We start from the raw sequence: 14,182 nt of genomic DNA, 5'->3' as shown, positions 1-14,182 counted from the left end.
ACACCTATTTAGAGACAGCAGTGGGTAAGCCTGCACCCACCTTGGTGTTCCCGGAGTCCTTGGCAAGGCCATTGTGGCCCAGATAAACAGCTCATCCGGGGCAGCGGGCACGGGAGGACACAGGCGCACAGCTCGTTCCAGGCGGTGGGCACACAAAGGCACAAGTGTGGAGCTCGGCACAGGAGGCAGGGTTGGAAGGGGCCCCTCCCAGCCTTGAGGGAAGCAGCACCCCACCGAGCCTTGCTCTGGGCAGGGGCCTCTGTGTCCCCTTAAAACACCTGCCAGCAAGTCCCCAAAGCAAGATGTCAGAACCACTGAAATTTTCCCATCTGAAACAAGCAGAGGTCCTAACCAGAGTTTCCATCGGTTGTACAGCACAAGGCGGTGACCTGTGTACACAGGCCAGAAACAGCCCAAGCCCTGAGGTCCTCCTCGGCCCCCTGCTCTGGCACTGCAGCTTCGGTCCTGCAGACACGGGGTTTTTCATACACACAGGAGGATGTGCTTCTTTCTGCCCGTCATTGGTGTTTATGAACAGATTCTCTTATAAAAATCCAAGAGGACAGAAGGCCCTGCTGTTAGCATCAGGGACCCTGGAGAGGCACAGCCTTCAGTCTTGGGAGGCTTTTGTTTTTAACTTCAAGAACAGTCACCTTCCCCGCTGGAACTCTCATCAATGACTCTTAGAACCAAACGCATCGTGAACATCCACAACCCCAGGTAAATAAGTGACGGGACTAGTATTAATAATTCTCTATTTATTAAAAAGGGTCCTACAGCTTTACAACCACAGTGCCAGACGTGGCCCTGGACAGTGACAGCAGGCCCAGCCTGGCGGCCCGCACAACATCAACACCGAGCTTGCGTGTGTGGCCGCGGCCCCTGCCGGGCTGCAGGCATCCCCACCAGCAGGCCGGCAGCAGAGGTATTAGAGGTGGGTGGCACCACTCGCTCGAGATTCACAGAACATGGCAAGCCCACCTGATTGGTGTGGCAGTGAATCCTCCTTTGCAGCTCCATTTTCTTTAAAAAAAAAAAAACCAGTTACAATAGAGTTCAAGTCCGGAAGCAGGAGTGTACAGTAATTGAGGACAAAAGTTGGTGGCCTAGACCATGGGCCACTGGGACAGACCCTGTTTCAGCTCTGCCTTGTTTCTGTCACCCTAGGTGGCAGCCGGTCACAGGTCAGGCCCTGGCTGCCTGAGAGGTGACAGCTGAGGGTAGGGCCAGAAGTTCCACCAATGAGCACACAGGCTTTTGTCAACAGGTGTGAGGTGCTGCTTCCCCCAGCTGGGACCTGGGATGTGGCACATGGAGACAGATCCCAGAAGGAAAGGAAGAGGCGGTGCAGGTTGCCAGAGCGTACCCTACACCCACTCAATCCCGAAGGGTGGGCTTTCTCCAAACCCTCCTGCCGCCCCCGCCTGACACCTGCAGCACCGCTGCGCTCTGGGCCACTCGCCCCGAGGCCAGCCACCAGCCGGCCAGGGGAAGAGAATATTGGCTAAGAGAATCCTGGTGTGAAGTGGCCGGACTTTTCTTCCACCTGCAATGAAACAATGAACTCGAACAAGCCCTTCTGAGAATGCAGAGCACCGGGGGCTCTGCCCAGCCCCTTGCAGGCATCTGAGTCCTGGCACCTGGTGAAGCTAAGGCACAGCAGGGCACCCGCAGGTGTGACCGTGCATTGCCTGCACGAAAGGAAGTTGCATTCACTTCATCTGCATTTCAATCTGCTCAAAACAATGTGTTTTTATAAAATTTCCCTGAATGGTCTTGGGAGTGTCAAAAGAGTTTTCTTTCCGAATATAAAACAGGAAAATTACACAGGTAGTAAAAATATTGGGGGAGTGTTTCTTCATAGAAACCCTCGGGGCCAGCACTAGGTGGGAGGGGGAGGAGGAGCTGGTGACAGTTCGCTGTGCAAAGTCCAGCTCTGCAGGCTCCTCGCACCGGGGCGCACCTCTCCCAGCCTCTGGACATGGCCCTGGGCCAAGTGCAAACTTTGCTTGTGGCTTTTAGGCATGAGAAGCAGCCAGGAAGGGGAGGGGAGTGACTGTGACGACCTACCCCAAACAGATTCGGGGAGCACAACGCAGCTGCGCATCGTGGCCCAGCCACGGGTGCACTTTCTGGGCGGCCAACAGTGACCGACCCTTACCAGGGCTGCAGCGGCCGGTGCGCCAAGACACACAGAACTGTCTTTTGAAAATAAAACAGAGATCGTTAACCATGCTCATTAAATAAAGCTGCGATGGGAGGACCATAATTCTAAATGGGAATGGGAGAGGCTTTGTTTCTTCCCAAGCGCATGAGTCCAAGTCAACACTACGATACTCGGAAATCATACCAGGAACGCAAACCAACAGAACGCACGGGAGGCCGGGCTGGGACCCGGCACACACAATGGCCTCAACTGTACAAAACCTGGGCTTCTACTTCTACTTCCCCACGGACCTACAGTTCTAAAACCAGATGGACACGCTGGCCCAGGGCACAGAGCCCTCAGCACAGCAGCCAGACCTCACAGCCCCGCGTGCAGACGCAGCATGGCGGGCGGAGGGCGTCTCCCAGGAAGGACGGGGCGCCGGCGCTCACTGGAGGATGAAGCCCGGCTGGTGTGGAGGCAGCCGGGGTGGGGGTCTCTGGGGCAGAGCCGGCGGGTACGGCGACACAAACTGCGCAGAGAATCCTTGCTGGGGCGGGAGGCCCACTCGGGGGGGCAGGGGCGGACACTGTAATCCCGGGTAGGGCACGGCCTGTCCTGAGCCCATGGCGGCGGTAAACGGGGTGGCCAAGCGTCCTGCAGGCACCGGGGGCGGGGGCGGGGGGATGCGCCGAGGCACCACGGAGGGAGGCCCGCTGGCCTCCAGGGCGGGATAGGGCAGGGGGGCAGCAGACGCCGGCTCGGGCACCCTGGGCGGCAGCGGGGCTGGGGCCTGCGGGAGTCTCTGCCCCTTCAGCACCATCTCCTGGAGCTTCTCGATTTTTACTCTTCGCATGTGGGCCAGTTTCCGTTTGCTCTGATAGACATCAATGAAGGAGTCTAGAGGAAGCTCTCCATCCAGGAACTTCTCTGCCATGTTCTGAAAGAGGCAGGAGAAGCCTGGGTGTAGGGACAGTCTAGCTCCCTTCACGGTCCAGGGCACAGGGAGAAGCAACATCTCAGCTTCCTCCAACACTCCCTTTCTTGGTATCCACCCCAAGGTGCCCACACTTGCGCCACTCACTCCAGAGCCTGGAGGTCGTGGGCTCAGGCTGACAGCAGGAGCCACCACCAGGCAGAGCCACTGGGAGGAGAGGGAGGCAGCCGTACTGTACACCCACCCTCCTAAGTGCCAGTGTGGTGGATGGGCAGCAGGCCTGGGGGAGCCAGTCTGAGATAAAGGGGCCCTTGGCAGCCATGACCTCTGGGTTCCCCTGGCCCTCTTGTTAAGCCAGCTGGAAGCCAACACCTCCCTGCTTCCCCCTGGCCACACCCTGACTGACAGACTCGCCCCGATGGGTCAGCAGGACAGAAACTCGCCTGTGTCTATCAGGGGCCCCCCAAGGCCTAATGGTTAATCAGATCAACAGAGCCCGATCTTGGCAGCACCCTGCCAGCCCTGACTTGCTGCAACTGCACATGTGACCCTGACTCATTTCCTTATCACCTGCAGGGCTCAAGCCTCGAGCACTCAGCTGGCCGCGTCTGAAAGGCTCTGCAGCCACCAGGTGACTCACAACACAGCACACGGTAACTCCGCTGCCGGCACTCGCGGGCTGGGGCCGGTTCACAGTGCCACGTGCACGTGCCCTGCTGCTCCCTCAACCCCTGCCGGGCACTTTCCCCAGTCCAAAGGCCGGGCTGTCCGCTCACGCACAGCCTGCACACCTGGGAGGCACTGCCTCCTGGCCATGGAGGAAGGGTGGCCCACTGACCGCCCGAGTCACCCAAGACCCAGGAAACCATGCCCCGGGGCACCTCCGCCAAGGCTGGCTGGCTTCATTTACCTCAGTGTCTTCCTCAATCTTGGCCCCTTCTGCCTGAAGAAGCGCTAACAGGGTCTCCAAGGAAGCGCTGCTAGACTGTTTATCTGGAAGAAGTGAGAGGCACAAGGCAGTGAGGGGCATCCAGACAGTCCCTGCTGACGACACCCACCCCGACACCTTCCCATTTCTGTCAGAGAAAGTCATTTCAACTGGAAAGGCAACAGGACAGTCACACCTACTGAGAGCCCGAAGTAAAGGCCTTAAAATCCACAGAGGGACAACCGCACAGAACGAGTGCCCGGGCGCCAGCATAACCACGTCAGCACCCAGCGCCGCTGTCTGTATGTGATGCCAACACGGCAACCCGAGTTTCCTTTCCGCGTCTGAGTGACGACGCACACCGAGTACACACATGCAAAGTGCACACCTCAGGCGCTCACGTGTGTAACCCCAGCCCCTCCACCGGATCTCGCGAGGAGCCTTTCCGCGGGGCTCCCCCGCGCCCACCCCCTCACAGGAGCGCTGCACGCGGTGAACTTTGCACTGGCGGGATCAGACAGCGAGTGCCCTGTGCTGGCCTCTCGCTCAACCACGGCTCTGCGATCACGTTCTTGCAGGTACCGACAGTTCATCAATTCATTTCTTTCCAATGCTATGTAGTATTCCATTGTGTAAATGTAATTATATACTCATGATTCTGTACATGGACAGTGAGATTGTTTCCAAGTAAGGTAACAATAGATGCTCTCGTACCTGTCTTCCGACAGACACCAGCGTTCTCCTCTGTGGGGTACACACCCGGGGCAGAGCGAGGACACTCTTACTTTCGCAGACGCTGCCCAGCAACCCTACCCAGGTGGCTGCACCAACTTACATCCTGTCAGCAGCCATGAGCCGCGCACCCTCACCAGCGCTCTGCCGATCTTTGCACGTTTCTTCACTATGGCTGGGTGTGTTACGGGAAATTTTTACTGACGTTATGGAGATAATGAGGGAATAATAGCAAATAATATCGGCCATCACTGTCAATCTCACTGAAGGGAATGGTTTTTAACCCGACTTGTCTTTAATCTTAAGTCCCTTTGACAGACATCAAAAGCACTCAAGACTCTGAACGGTATTCAATTCCTTTGTTTCCTCTTAACGGCTGCAAATTAAAATCTGACATTAAAGTTTCTCAGTGATGTACATGTTTCACCATTAACTCTGAGGGTCAAACGCAGCATAGAACATTTGTTGAATATCGTAATTCAGAAAACTGCCTTTTATCTATGCTGTTGAGAGAAGGCTTTAGAGAGTTTTGAATTTAAAAAGTGGTTAAGTCTCTTTTCTAAACTGGTAACTTCTGACCTTCCTCCCCGACCCGACCCGACCCCTCTCCTGATAACTACCCTGAGGTGCCCATGCTTCTGCCCCTGCTCAGGCTGCAGACCCCAGAGGTGTTCAGAGGCTTGGGCTGACCTCAGCAGAAGCTGCCACCAGGCAGAGCCACTGGGAAGGGCCAGTCCTGCTGTCTGCCCCACCCTCCCAGACCACAGTGGAGACAGGCAGCAGGCCTGGGGACCCCTCTCCATTCTACATATAAACAATTTCTTCATTGCAGTAGAGCCATTGTCTTAACTTTAAATTTTTCCACAACAATATTTCTTTCCTGGTAGGGCAACAGTTTGAAAATGTGACCTTCCCTCTTTAGTCTCAAAAGATCACCCTAAAAAGGTACCTAATTTGGTCTTCTTTATCTGATAGGCTTCAAAGAGAACCTGGAGTTCCTGGTACTTTTGGGTCAAGCGTGCTTTCAGAGTGTCCAGCTGAGGCTGGTACAAAAGGTTTCCTTCAGCCAGGCTCCGGTTGCTGGCGAGCGTCATGTCTTTGTTAAGCTGAATATTCTGTGTCTGCAAGGAAGGAACACACAGGAAGATGAGAACCAAAAGTGTATGAGTTCACAGGCAAGTCCCCAGAAGTCCCCAAGTCCACTCCAGGAGCATCTGCTGCCGTCTCGCTGGTCTCCAGCCTGGCACCACATGCCAGGCAGATGCTACCAGCCTAGGCTCAAGCCCCTCTGGCTTCTCGTTTGGATGCTGGTCCCTGTTCGCACAGAGCAAGGCCAACTTCCTTTCCAACATGTCTCCAGGACGGGCTTTGCCCTGGGACTCTGTGCTAAGCTTTCCCTTCAATGGCTGCGCTGTGACTTGAATTCCTTACTGCTGCTGCCATTGTGCCTACAGAAATAAACAGCTGTAAAGATTTAGAGCTAGATTTTTTTCAAAACAAGTTTCTGGTGCTCCACAGGAAGTTAAAGAATCACTCTTTATCAGAGGGGGGCCAGTTGGCATGATGTCAATTCAGGCTTCATAATCAGGCTTAGAGATCCAACCAGCCAGCCTGGGAGACTCTGAGAATAAATGACGTCTGCAGCCACCCGGGTCCTTCCGTCTCTCTCGTGCCAACTGCCAGCTCCCAGTCTTCCCAGCTCCCGGCTGCCAGTCCATCAGGAGAGCCAACCCAAAGCTGGGGGAGCAGGGGGACTTACTTGCCCAAAGGGGTTTCACTCTGTCCTTTCAAGCAATGACAGGCTACCTGGCAGGTAGAAAAGCCACCTGCCCAGACCTTAGGGGTCAAAGGGGGAATGGAAGGTTTGAAAAAGAGGTAAGTTTGCTCCTAACAAAACTTAGCCAAAGTATGTTTAAACAGAAAAACAGCACATCCGTGCTCCAGTTCCCCTTTCACTCCCTCGTGATCACCTTCCTGCGCCACAGCTGCCGCCTCACTCTCCGCACTGTTAAGTTTCAACAGCACACGATTCCTCACCCAGGGGTGGCCGCGCTTCTCATTAAGTGGCTCTTCTTCAGCCCCACCCCAGTCATCTCATTTTCCCCTTGGTATTTTCTACCACCGCACCCAGTCTATTTCTGCTGTGACTTCCTTCCTCTCAGCAGTGCGGGTATAATTCCCGGCCACTCCCGGCCCCCTCCCTGTCATGTCCATTTATTGCTCCTGCACGATTCCCAGTGTACTCATGTACAAATACCCCCCGCCCCCCCAACACACACACACAAAGTGAAGAGACCCAAAGTCAGAGAACAAAGAAAAAAGCCCTTGGATCAATGCCTCCGTCAGGAGAGCCCTAGCCACCCAGCGGGAAGGCGCTATTCAGCAGACACGTAATCTGTAAGTCCCAGGCTGTGACAGCTGGGCCCAAGGGCCATAAAGATGAGGCTCAGCTTCAAACGGAAAGGATTTAAATTACAATGGAAAATTAAACCTCTAGCTCAACACTATAAAATAAAAGCTAGGAACGTCCCCACAACTAGGGCAGTAGAAACACTCTCATCTCTTCCTGCTGCTCTTAGCAAGCAAGGAGAATTCTGGGGCTGGAAGACCAAGTTTCACCTGGTTCCTGGTGAGCACGGGGGTGGCCACCCAGCCTCCACCTCCCTGTCCACCAGAGCATCGTGCTCCCAGGGCTTCACACACTGAGGCCCCCAGAACCGCCTTTCCTTCCACTATTAAGCCACTTGAAAAAACAAATGAACAAAATACACCATTCTACAGCCACTCTACGGAAAAGTGTTTGGCCCTTTCTTCTAAAACTAAACGTGTAAATACCATATGATCCAGAAATTGTACTCCTGGGCATGTATGCCAGAGAAATGCAAACTTACATTCATACAAAAACCTTAGCGTGAGTGAATGTTCAGAGCAACATTTATTTGTGACAGCCAAAATCTTGAAGCAAAGTCTTTCAATGGGTCAACAGCTGAACACACTGTGGCTGTCCACACCACGGAATACTGCTCGGCAATAAAAAAAAAAAAAAAGGAGCATGCTATTGACAGGCATGGAAATTTGCATGAAGCTCCAGGAAATTACAACATGAAGTGAAAAAAGCCAATCCCAAGGGGCCACACACGCCATGATTCCATGTATACAACATTCTTGAAATAACAAAACTACAAAAATAAAGATTAGCAGTGGCTGCAGGGGTTGTGGCAACCTGAGGGATCCCCAAGGTGAAGGAAATGTCCCCATGTTCTGCATCCTGACAGTCTCAGTGTCAATACCCTGGTAGGATATTGGGAGCATGTACTAGAATCTCACCAAATGCCACCACTGGCGGAAACTGGAGGAAGGGGACACAGGATCTCTCTGTATTCTTTCTTTCTGGTTTTTTTTTTTTTTTTTTTAGCGATGGGGTCTCCCTATTTTCCCCAGGCTGGTTTCCAACTCCTGGGCTCAAGCAATCCTGCCTCAGCCTCCCCAGTAGCTGGGCTTACAGGTGTGCGCCATTGCAACCAGCTAAAAGCACTGTTCGTTAAAGCCAGGAGCTCAAGAAATGGTGGCTCATTTGTTATTATTGTTAATTTAGGGCTTTTGAGTCTCAGAGCAATCAGAGGGAGAAACAGAGGAAAGGCACCTCGATGGCTCCAGACAGTGTGCTCCCGTTTTGAACTGAAATGAAAGGGATGACTTCTTTGAGGCCTGTGAGGCAGGGAGAGGCAAGAGGGCTCCCCTTTCGCGGGACATCAGATGCACCTCTCCTGAGACTGTGCCTGCAGGAGTGACTGGGATCCATGAATAGGCATCTGTGTTCTTTTTTTAAGAGACAGGGTCTCGCTATGTTCTCCAGGCTGGTCTCGAACTCCTGGCCTCAGGTGATCCCCCATCCCAGCCTCCTGAGTGGCTGGAACTGCAGGCATTTACCACCACATCCACTCTCTACTATTTCTTACAACTGCATGTGGATCCACAGTTATCTCAAAATAAAATTTAATCATAAATAAATAAACCAACCAACCGCTGCTGAGATCTTTTTTCCCTGCTAGTCTCATCTGATGGATGTTGGGTGTGTTCAAAGCCACGATCAGGACCAGAACTTGGGTTCCTGCTCCCAGACTCACTGCTCTGTGTACTCCGTCATTCTGACTTCAATCAAGTCTTTGTTCAATAAATATTTACTGAGCAACTATCATCTGCCAGGCCCTGAGTCAGGCACAGAGGATTCTGAGGAAAAGGAACACCTCTTCTTGCGTAAACTGAGTCAGCACAAATGGAACCAAACTCGGCAACCCTGATCTGTGAGGCCCTGCGTGACCTGAACCCCTGCCCCTTCCTGGTCAGTTCTGAGAACACAGGCCTTGGGCTCATCCTCACAGGGGCCTCCCTGACCATCCTACCTAAACCAGCAGCCACCCTCTGTCACAGCGCCCATTTCTGTGGGGGCATTAACTGCCACCAGGGAGTGGTGATCTGTTCTTGCTCCCTGTCTTCCCCGCTGGAATACAAACCACACACTTGTCTTTCGCATGCCAAGCACCTCACACACTTTACCACTCAGTAAAGATCTGCTGAAGGAATCAGAATCCCCCTCCAACTCCCAAAAAAGCAGAAGTCACTCACAGGCAAATCCGGCAAAGAAGGTAGGTAAGAAAATGTGGAGTAAAAAAAAGGGAGCTATGTTTGTCAAGCAGTAAGTGCCTCAAATCCTTTATGAACTGACGGGCTCCCTTAACAGTCCCTTGACAGCAATGGTTTGCAGCTTCAGCTGTACATTCAAATTGCCATGGGGTGGCGGGGGGCTGTTAAAAACCCCAGTGCCCACACTAATCCCAACCTCATCAGTCAAACTCTCTAGGGAGGGTCCCAGGCGTGGTGACTTTTTTCAAAGCTCCCAGGTGATTCATACAGATAAGCTGAAAACCACTAATTCAGTTTCTCTATAAAATGCATCTACAAAAAAAAACCCCTTATTTCCATAGGGCATTAGTCAAGTCAAAATCACTTGTCCTACATATTAGAAAGTCCTAGAAGAGAGGAACACAAGGCAGCATAGGCTTTAATAAAAAGGCAGTTCAGGCTGGGCCCAGCAGCTCATGCCTTGTAACCCCAGCACTCTGGGAGGCCAAGGCAGGAGGATCGCTTGAGGTCAGGAGTTTGAGACCAGCCTGAGCAAGAGCAAGACCCTATCTCTACTAAAAATAGAAAAAAATTAGCCTGGTGTGGTGACACGCACCTGAAAAGCCAGCTACTTGGGAGGCTGAGGCAGGAGGATGGCTTAAGCCCAGGAGTTTGAGGTTGCTGTGAGCTAGGCTGATGCCACGGCACTGCAGCCTGGGCAACAGAGTGAGACTCTGTCTCAAAAAAAAAAAAAAAAAAAAAGGACAATTCCTTTGTATAAGATACATAAAGCCAGTCACCAGCCAGCAAAAGAGACCAAATCAAACTCCAACTGACAACTGTTATACTGGCTACAATTTTTTATATCCTTTGAGTATTCAGATGCTTTTACGTAATAGAAATACCGGTCAATTCTAAGTGGTCACCAAGAGCACACCCACAGCACCCTCCAGGACAATGGCAACATGGACAATGGCCAGGACGTGTGTGCTTGAAGGGTAGGAGCTGTTTAAGCACTGGATAAAGCTCTTCCAATACTCATAACTGCCCCAGAACACACATTTGAGGCTTCACTCGATGTAGAAAGACTTTCCTCCTCAACATTCCTTTCTGTTCTAGCTGGGAGACATGGGGCAGAAACACCCAGCCTTGCTCATTTGCGAAGGAAAGGTGAGCTGGCTGGGACAGGACTGGGAGCTCCTACTTGGGGGTGGGGGGTACAGGCCACTCGGCAAGGCCCAGGTGGCGGCCACTCTGGGTGACAAGCAGCAGACTGTCCGCCGTTCTCAGGCTGATCCCAGCCTCAATGTCTGTGACCAATCTGTGCAGTCCATCTGAGAATGCTTAGGGAGGTATTTTAGGGACCACCAGACTAAAACACCAGACAGAGGCTGCTCATGTCCTTGTCTTCAGGGTAGGCGCCAACAAACACCTGAAATTGAAAACAGCACTGCCGACCTCCTGACGTTTCTCATGATCCTTTCTCTTAACCATAGAGAAGTCTTTTCAGGAAATAATCTCTCTGTGGTAAAGAAATATTTTTATAAATGTCTTCAGTTTCACTTCAGTTTCCTTTTCTTCTCAAAAATCAAAGAAAAATGAGATGCCGGCTAACAGCATCTGTAGCGGTGTCCCATCGTATCAGGGTCTGTCTGCCCGTCTAGTGCAGAGCCGCTGGCGAACGTCTGTCCAAAGTTCACACGGCAAGCCCACGAATCGAGTGATTTTTTTAAAACTTCCCTCTTTCTACCTTTAACTATCATAGTGTTTGATTCATTATAACAACAATGTATAACTTTACAGAAAAAGTCATTTTTTTATTAAAAAAACTTATTAGATATTAGTACAATCAGAAGGGCAGAAGTTCTAGAAAAATAAACTGACTTTGTTTTTAAACAAAAAAGAAAGAGAGAAAAAGTATCTTATATATATTTGTCTAGGCAGAAATGTGGAGATCCCTTTCCTCTTGGGGTGCTCACGTTAATATTACCTACATGTGTAGTTCTCCCAGAATGCACATTCTACCTCAAACGTACATGTCATTATTTATCTTGGCCGGAGGAGTGTGGTAGAAAAGAAAGAAAGAAAACAGATATAAACTCCCCTCTGCACGAGCAATGGTTACAGATGAGAGGCACACAGGACTGGGACGGGCACAGGACACGGCCTGCAGCCCTGCCGGCCGCGCTGCTCAAGGGTTTGGGTTTCTAGTGGATGCTTTCCAAACCAGACACTTCCACAATGTGAAATTCTGATTCAAGCTGGCCACAGTCTGGCTCCTTCATCTGTCATTATAAGTGTGCTTTCCTCAACACCGAGGCAGTCAACCCTGTCCACATTTCCAAGCTCAATCTCTTGCATGTGTTAACTGGAAAAAACTAAACTCTGTAAAATAATTTAAAGAAGTTTATTCTGAGCCCAGAAGAAGGACCTCAGCCTGAAGAACACACTCTTAAGAGGTCTTGAGAAACTGCAGCAGGGACAGCTGGGTCACAGTTTGGTTTTACATGTTTTAGGGAGTCAGGAATTGCAGGTAAAATCATAAATCAATACATGAAAGGTGAACATTGGTTTGGCCTGAAAAGGCAGGACACCTCGAAGCGGGGGCTTGTAGGTTATAAGCAGGTTTGGAGATTCTTTAATTTGTATCTGGTTGAAGAAATAAATGCCTGCGGCCTGGCCCAGAAAGGAATGTTTTAAGTTAAGATAAGGAAGTCTGCTAATCACAGAGGAGCTATAACACATGCTCACTCTCAGTGATCTGTTCAGCAAACTGATCCCCGGCAGGTGTGACTTCACCTTTGCCCTGCACGGTCTCAGGTCCTGTCTGTTCGCAATTCAGTACCTCACTGCCAGAGAGTCAGTCTTGTGACCTCTATTTTAACATTAATGCTGGTCAGTTGTAGCGTCTAAACTCTAAAGGGAGGGGGTACACAGAGGTGTGTCTGACCTCCCTTCCCATCATGGCCAGGAACTCAGTTTTAAGGTTTTTCTGGGATCCTCTTGGCCAAGGAGGGGGCCCATTCAGTCAGCAGGGGGCCTAGGATTTTATTTTTAGTTTACACATGGAAAGATGCTCATAGCAGTCAGTCCCTTATTCCCCCTTTACACTCTACTATAATCCTTATCATAAATAAGTATCTGACATTATTGAATTATGTTATCAAATTTAAACAAATGAATGGAAATTCTTAGTATTAGAAGTCCTTCAAATGCTCAAAATCCATTGAGTACTTGGAATTTGGGCTGGGTTATTTAAGGTAAAAACAGAGGTATGCCTTCTCACCTACCACCATTCTCAGAAGGCCTAGTATTTTTTCAAAGTAAACAATCACATTCGACAAGCAAAACATTTTATTAGACAACAAGCAGAAGATCTAAACCTGGCAGATAAAATGCTCTTTCCCCAAGACTTCGCTCAGGCTGGCTACTCAGCCTCGAACACTCTCCTGCCACAATCTCTGCTGCAAACTCCACTTAACCAAGGCTCTGGCAATGACTCTGAGCCTTTTCTAACCTTCCCCCAGCCCCACACGAAGCTAGACCCTCCCCAGTGGGCACTCTCTGAGGCCCTCCTTTACTGAGGTGTAATTCACACACCATACAATCCACTAGCTGAGCAGAAACACACCACTCAATGGGGTGTCGTGTATTCACGGAGCACATCTCTGGTTTTACTGTATTCGTATGGTAGTCTTCTGTGCTTGTCATTCATTCAAAAAAAGGTTTCTTCAGGCATCACCACGTACTGGGTAGTGAAGGCAGAGAAGTGAACAAGAAAGGTGAGGTCCCTGCTCTTACGAGTGTGTGTCTCATAGACAAATTAAACGGAGAGTTACAAAATCTGTTACTGCTGTGTCATGAAGGAGACTATCTCCTGGGAGTGACAGGGTACTTAGAGTGGGCTGAATGGTGGTCCCCCCAAAAATACGTCCACATCCTAATCCCTGGAACCTGCAGATGTGACCTTATTTGGAAAAAGATCTTTGCAGATATAATTAAGTTCGGGATGTAGCGAGGAAGAGATCATCTTTGATTATTTAGGTGGCCCTAAGTCCAATGACGATGCAGAGGAGAAGGCCATGTGAAGGTGGGAGCAGAGTGATGCAGCCACAAGCCACGGAAGGCAGCACCCACCAGAAGCTGCAAAGGCCAGGACGGATCCTCCCCTAGGGCCTGCAGAGGGAACACAGGCACCTTGATTCTGGACTTCTGGCCTCCAGAAATGTGACACATTAAGTTTCCATCGTTTTAAGCCACACAGCGGGTGGTAATTTTTTACAGCAGCGATAAGAAACTAGTACAGTGCTGGAATCTTCCACCTGTCTTTAAAATCCACTCTCCATCCCGTTCTGTGACCCAGGAGCCAACTGGCCAAACTATTAATTTATTGGCCCCTTCAACCGGCCACCAGCCCTCTGGCTCTGGCTGGGTTCAGCAGTAGGGACTGAGGGTAGGAGGAGGGTGAAATGGGGCAGGTGCTTTGCTCCCTGGGGAGTGGCTGCAGATGGGCCAGACCCTCCTTCCCCCCATCCATCCAAGGCAGCTCTGTCGCCATCTTTGGGTTCTCCATGCCAGGCCCCGTCCTCAGGCCTGAGGTGAGGAGGGCATGGCTGCACCAGCCGTTCGGGCATCTCTACACTGCCCTCTCCGTGTAAAGAACCCCCTTTTCCAACTCCTCTCAGATCTCCCAAGCTGAACGTACAGTGTCTTGCCAGAGCTTGATTGATATATTAATAACTGGAACGGTTTTCCAGATGAAGTGAAATGACATCGCTTTTGATGAGGACTTTAAGCCCCTTAAGAGCAGAACCAT

General features: G+C 51.0%; 1 protein-coding gene across 2 annotated transcripts in view; it reads right to left on the bottom strand.

Annotated features, from left to right (window-relative positions):
* VPS37B (VPS37B subunit of ESCRT-I) overlaps positions 1-14,182 on the bottom strand; it is a 30,705-nt gene that overhangs the window by 1,608 nt on the left and 14,915 nt on the right. Inside the window, exons 2-4 of one of the 2 annotated variants that reach the window (XM_069497340.1) lie at positions 5,693-5,864; positions 3,994-4,076; positions 41-3,086 (exon numbers count right to left, since the gene is read on the bottom strand). In XM_069497340.1, the coding sequence (XP_069353441.1) occupies positions 2,595-3,086; positions 3,994-4,076; positions 5,693-5,864 (747 nt within the window). In that variant the 3' untranslated portion in view covers positions 41-2,594. Of the gene's footprint in view, positions 1-40; positions 3,087-3,993; positions 4,791-5,692; positions 5,865-14,182 lie in introns of those variants that run through there. The other variant, XM_069497339.1, reaches the window with a different exon arrangement.

The sequence above is a fragment of the Eulemur rufifrons genome, chromosome 21, assembly GCF_041146395.1.
Source record: "Eulemur rufifrons isolate Redbay chromosome 21, OSU_ERuf_1, whole genome shotgun sequence".
Classification (NCBI taxonomy): Eukaryota; Metazoa; Chordata; class Mammalia; order Primates; family Lemuridae; genus Eulemur; species Eulemur rufifrons.
This window is presented reverse-complemented; position numbering and strand designations above follow the sequence as displayed.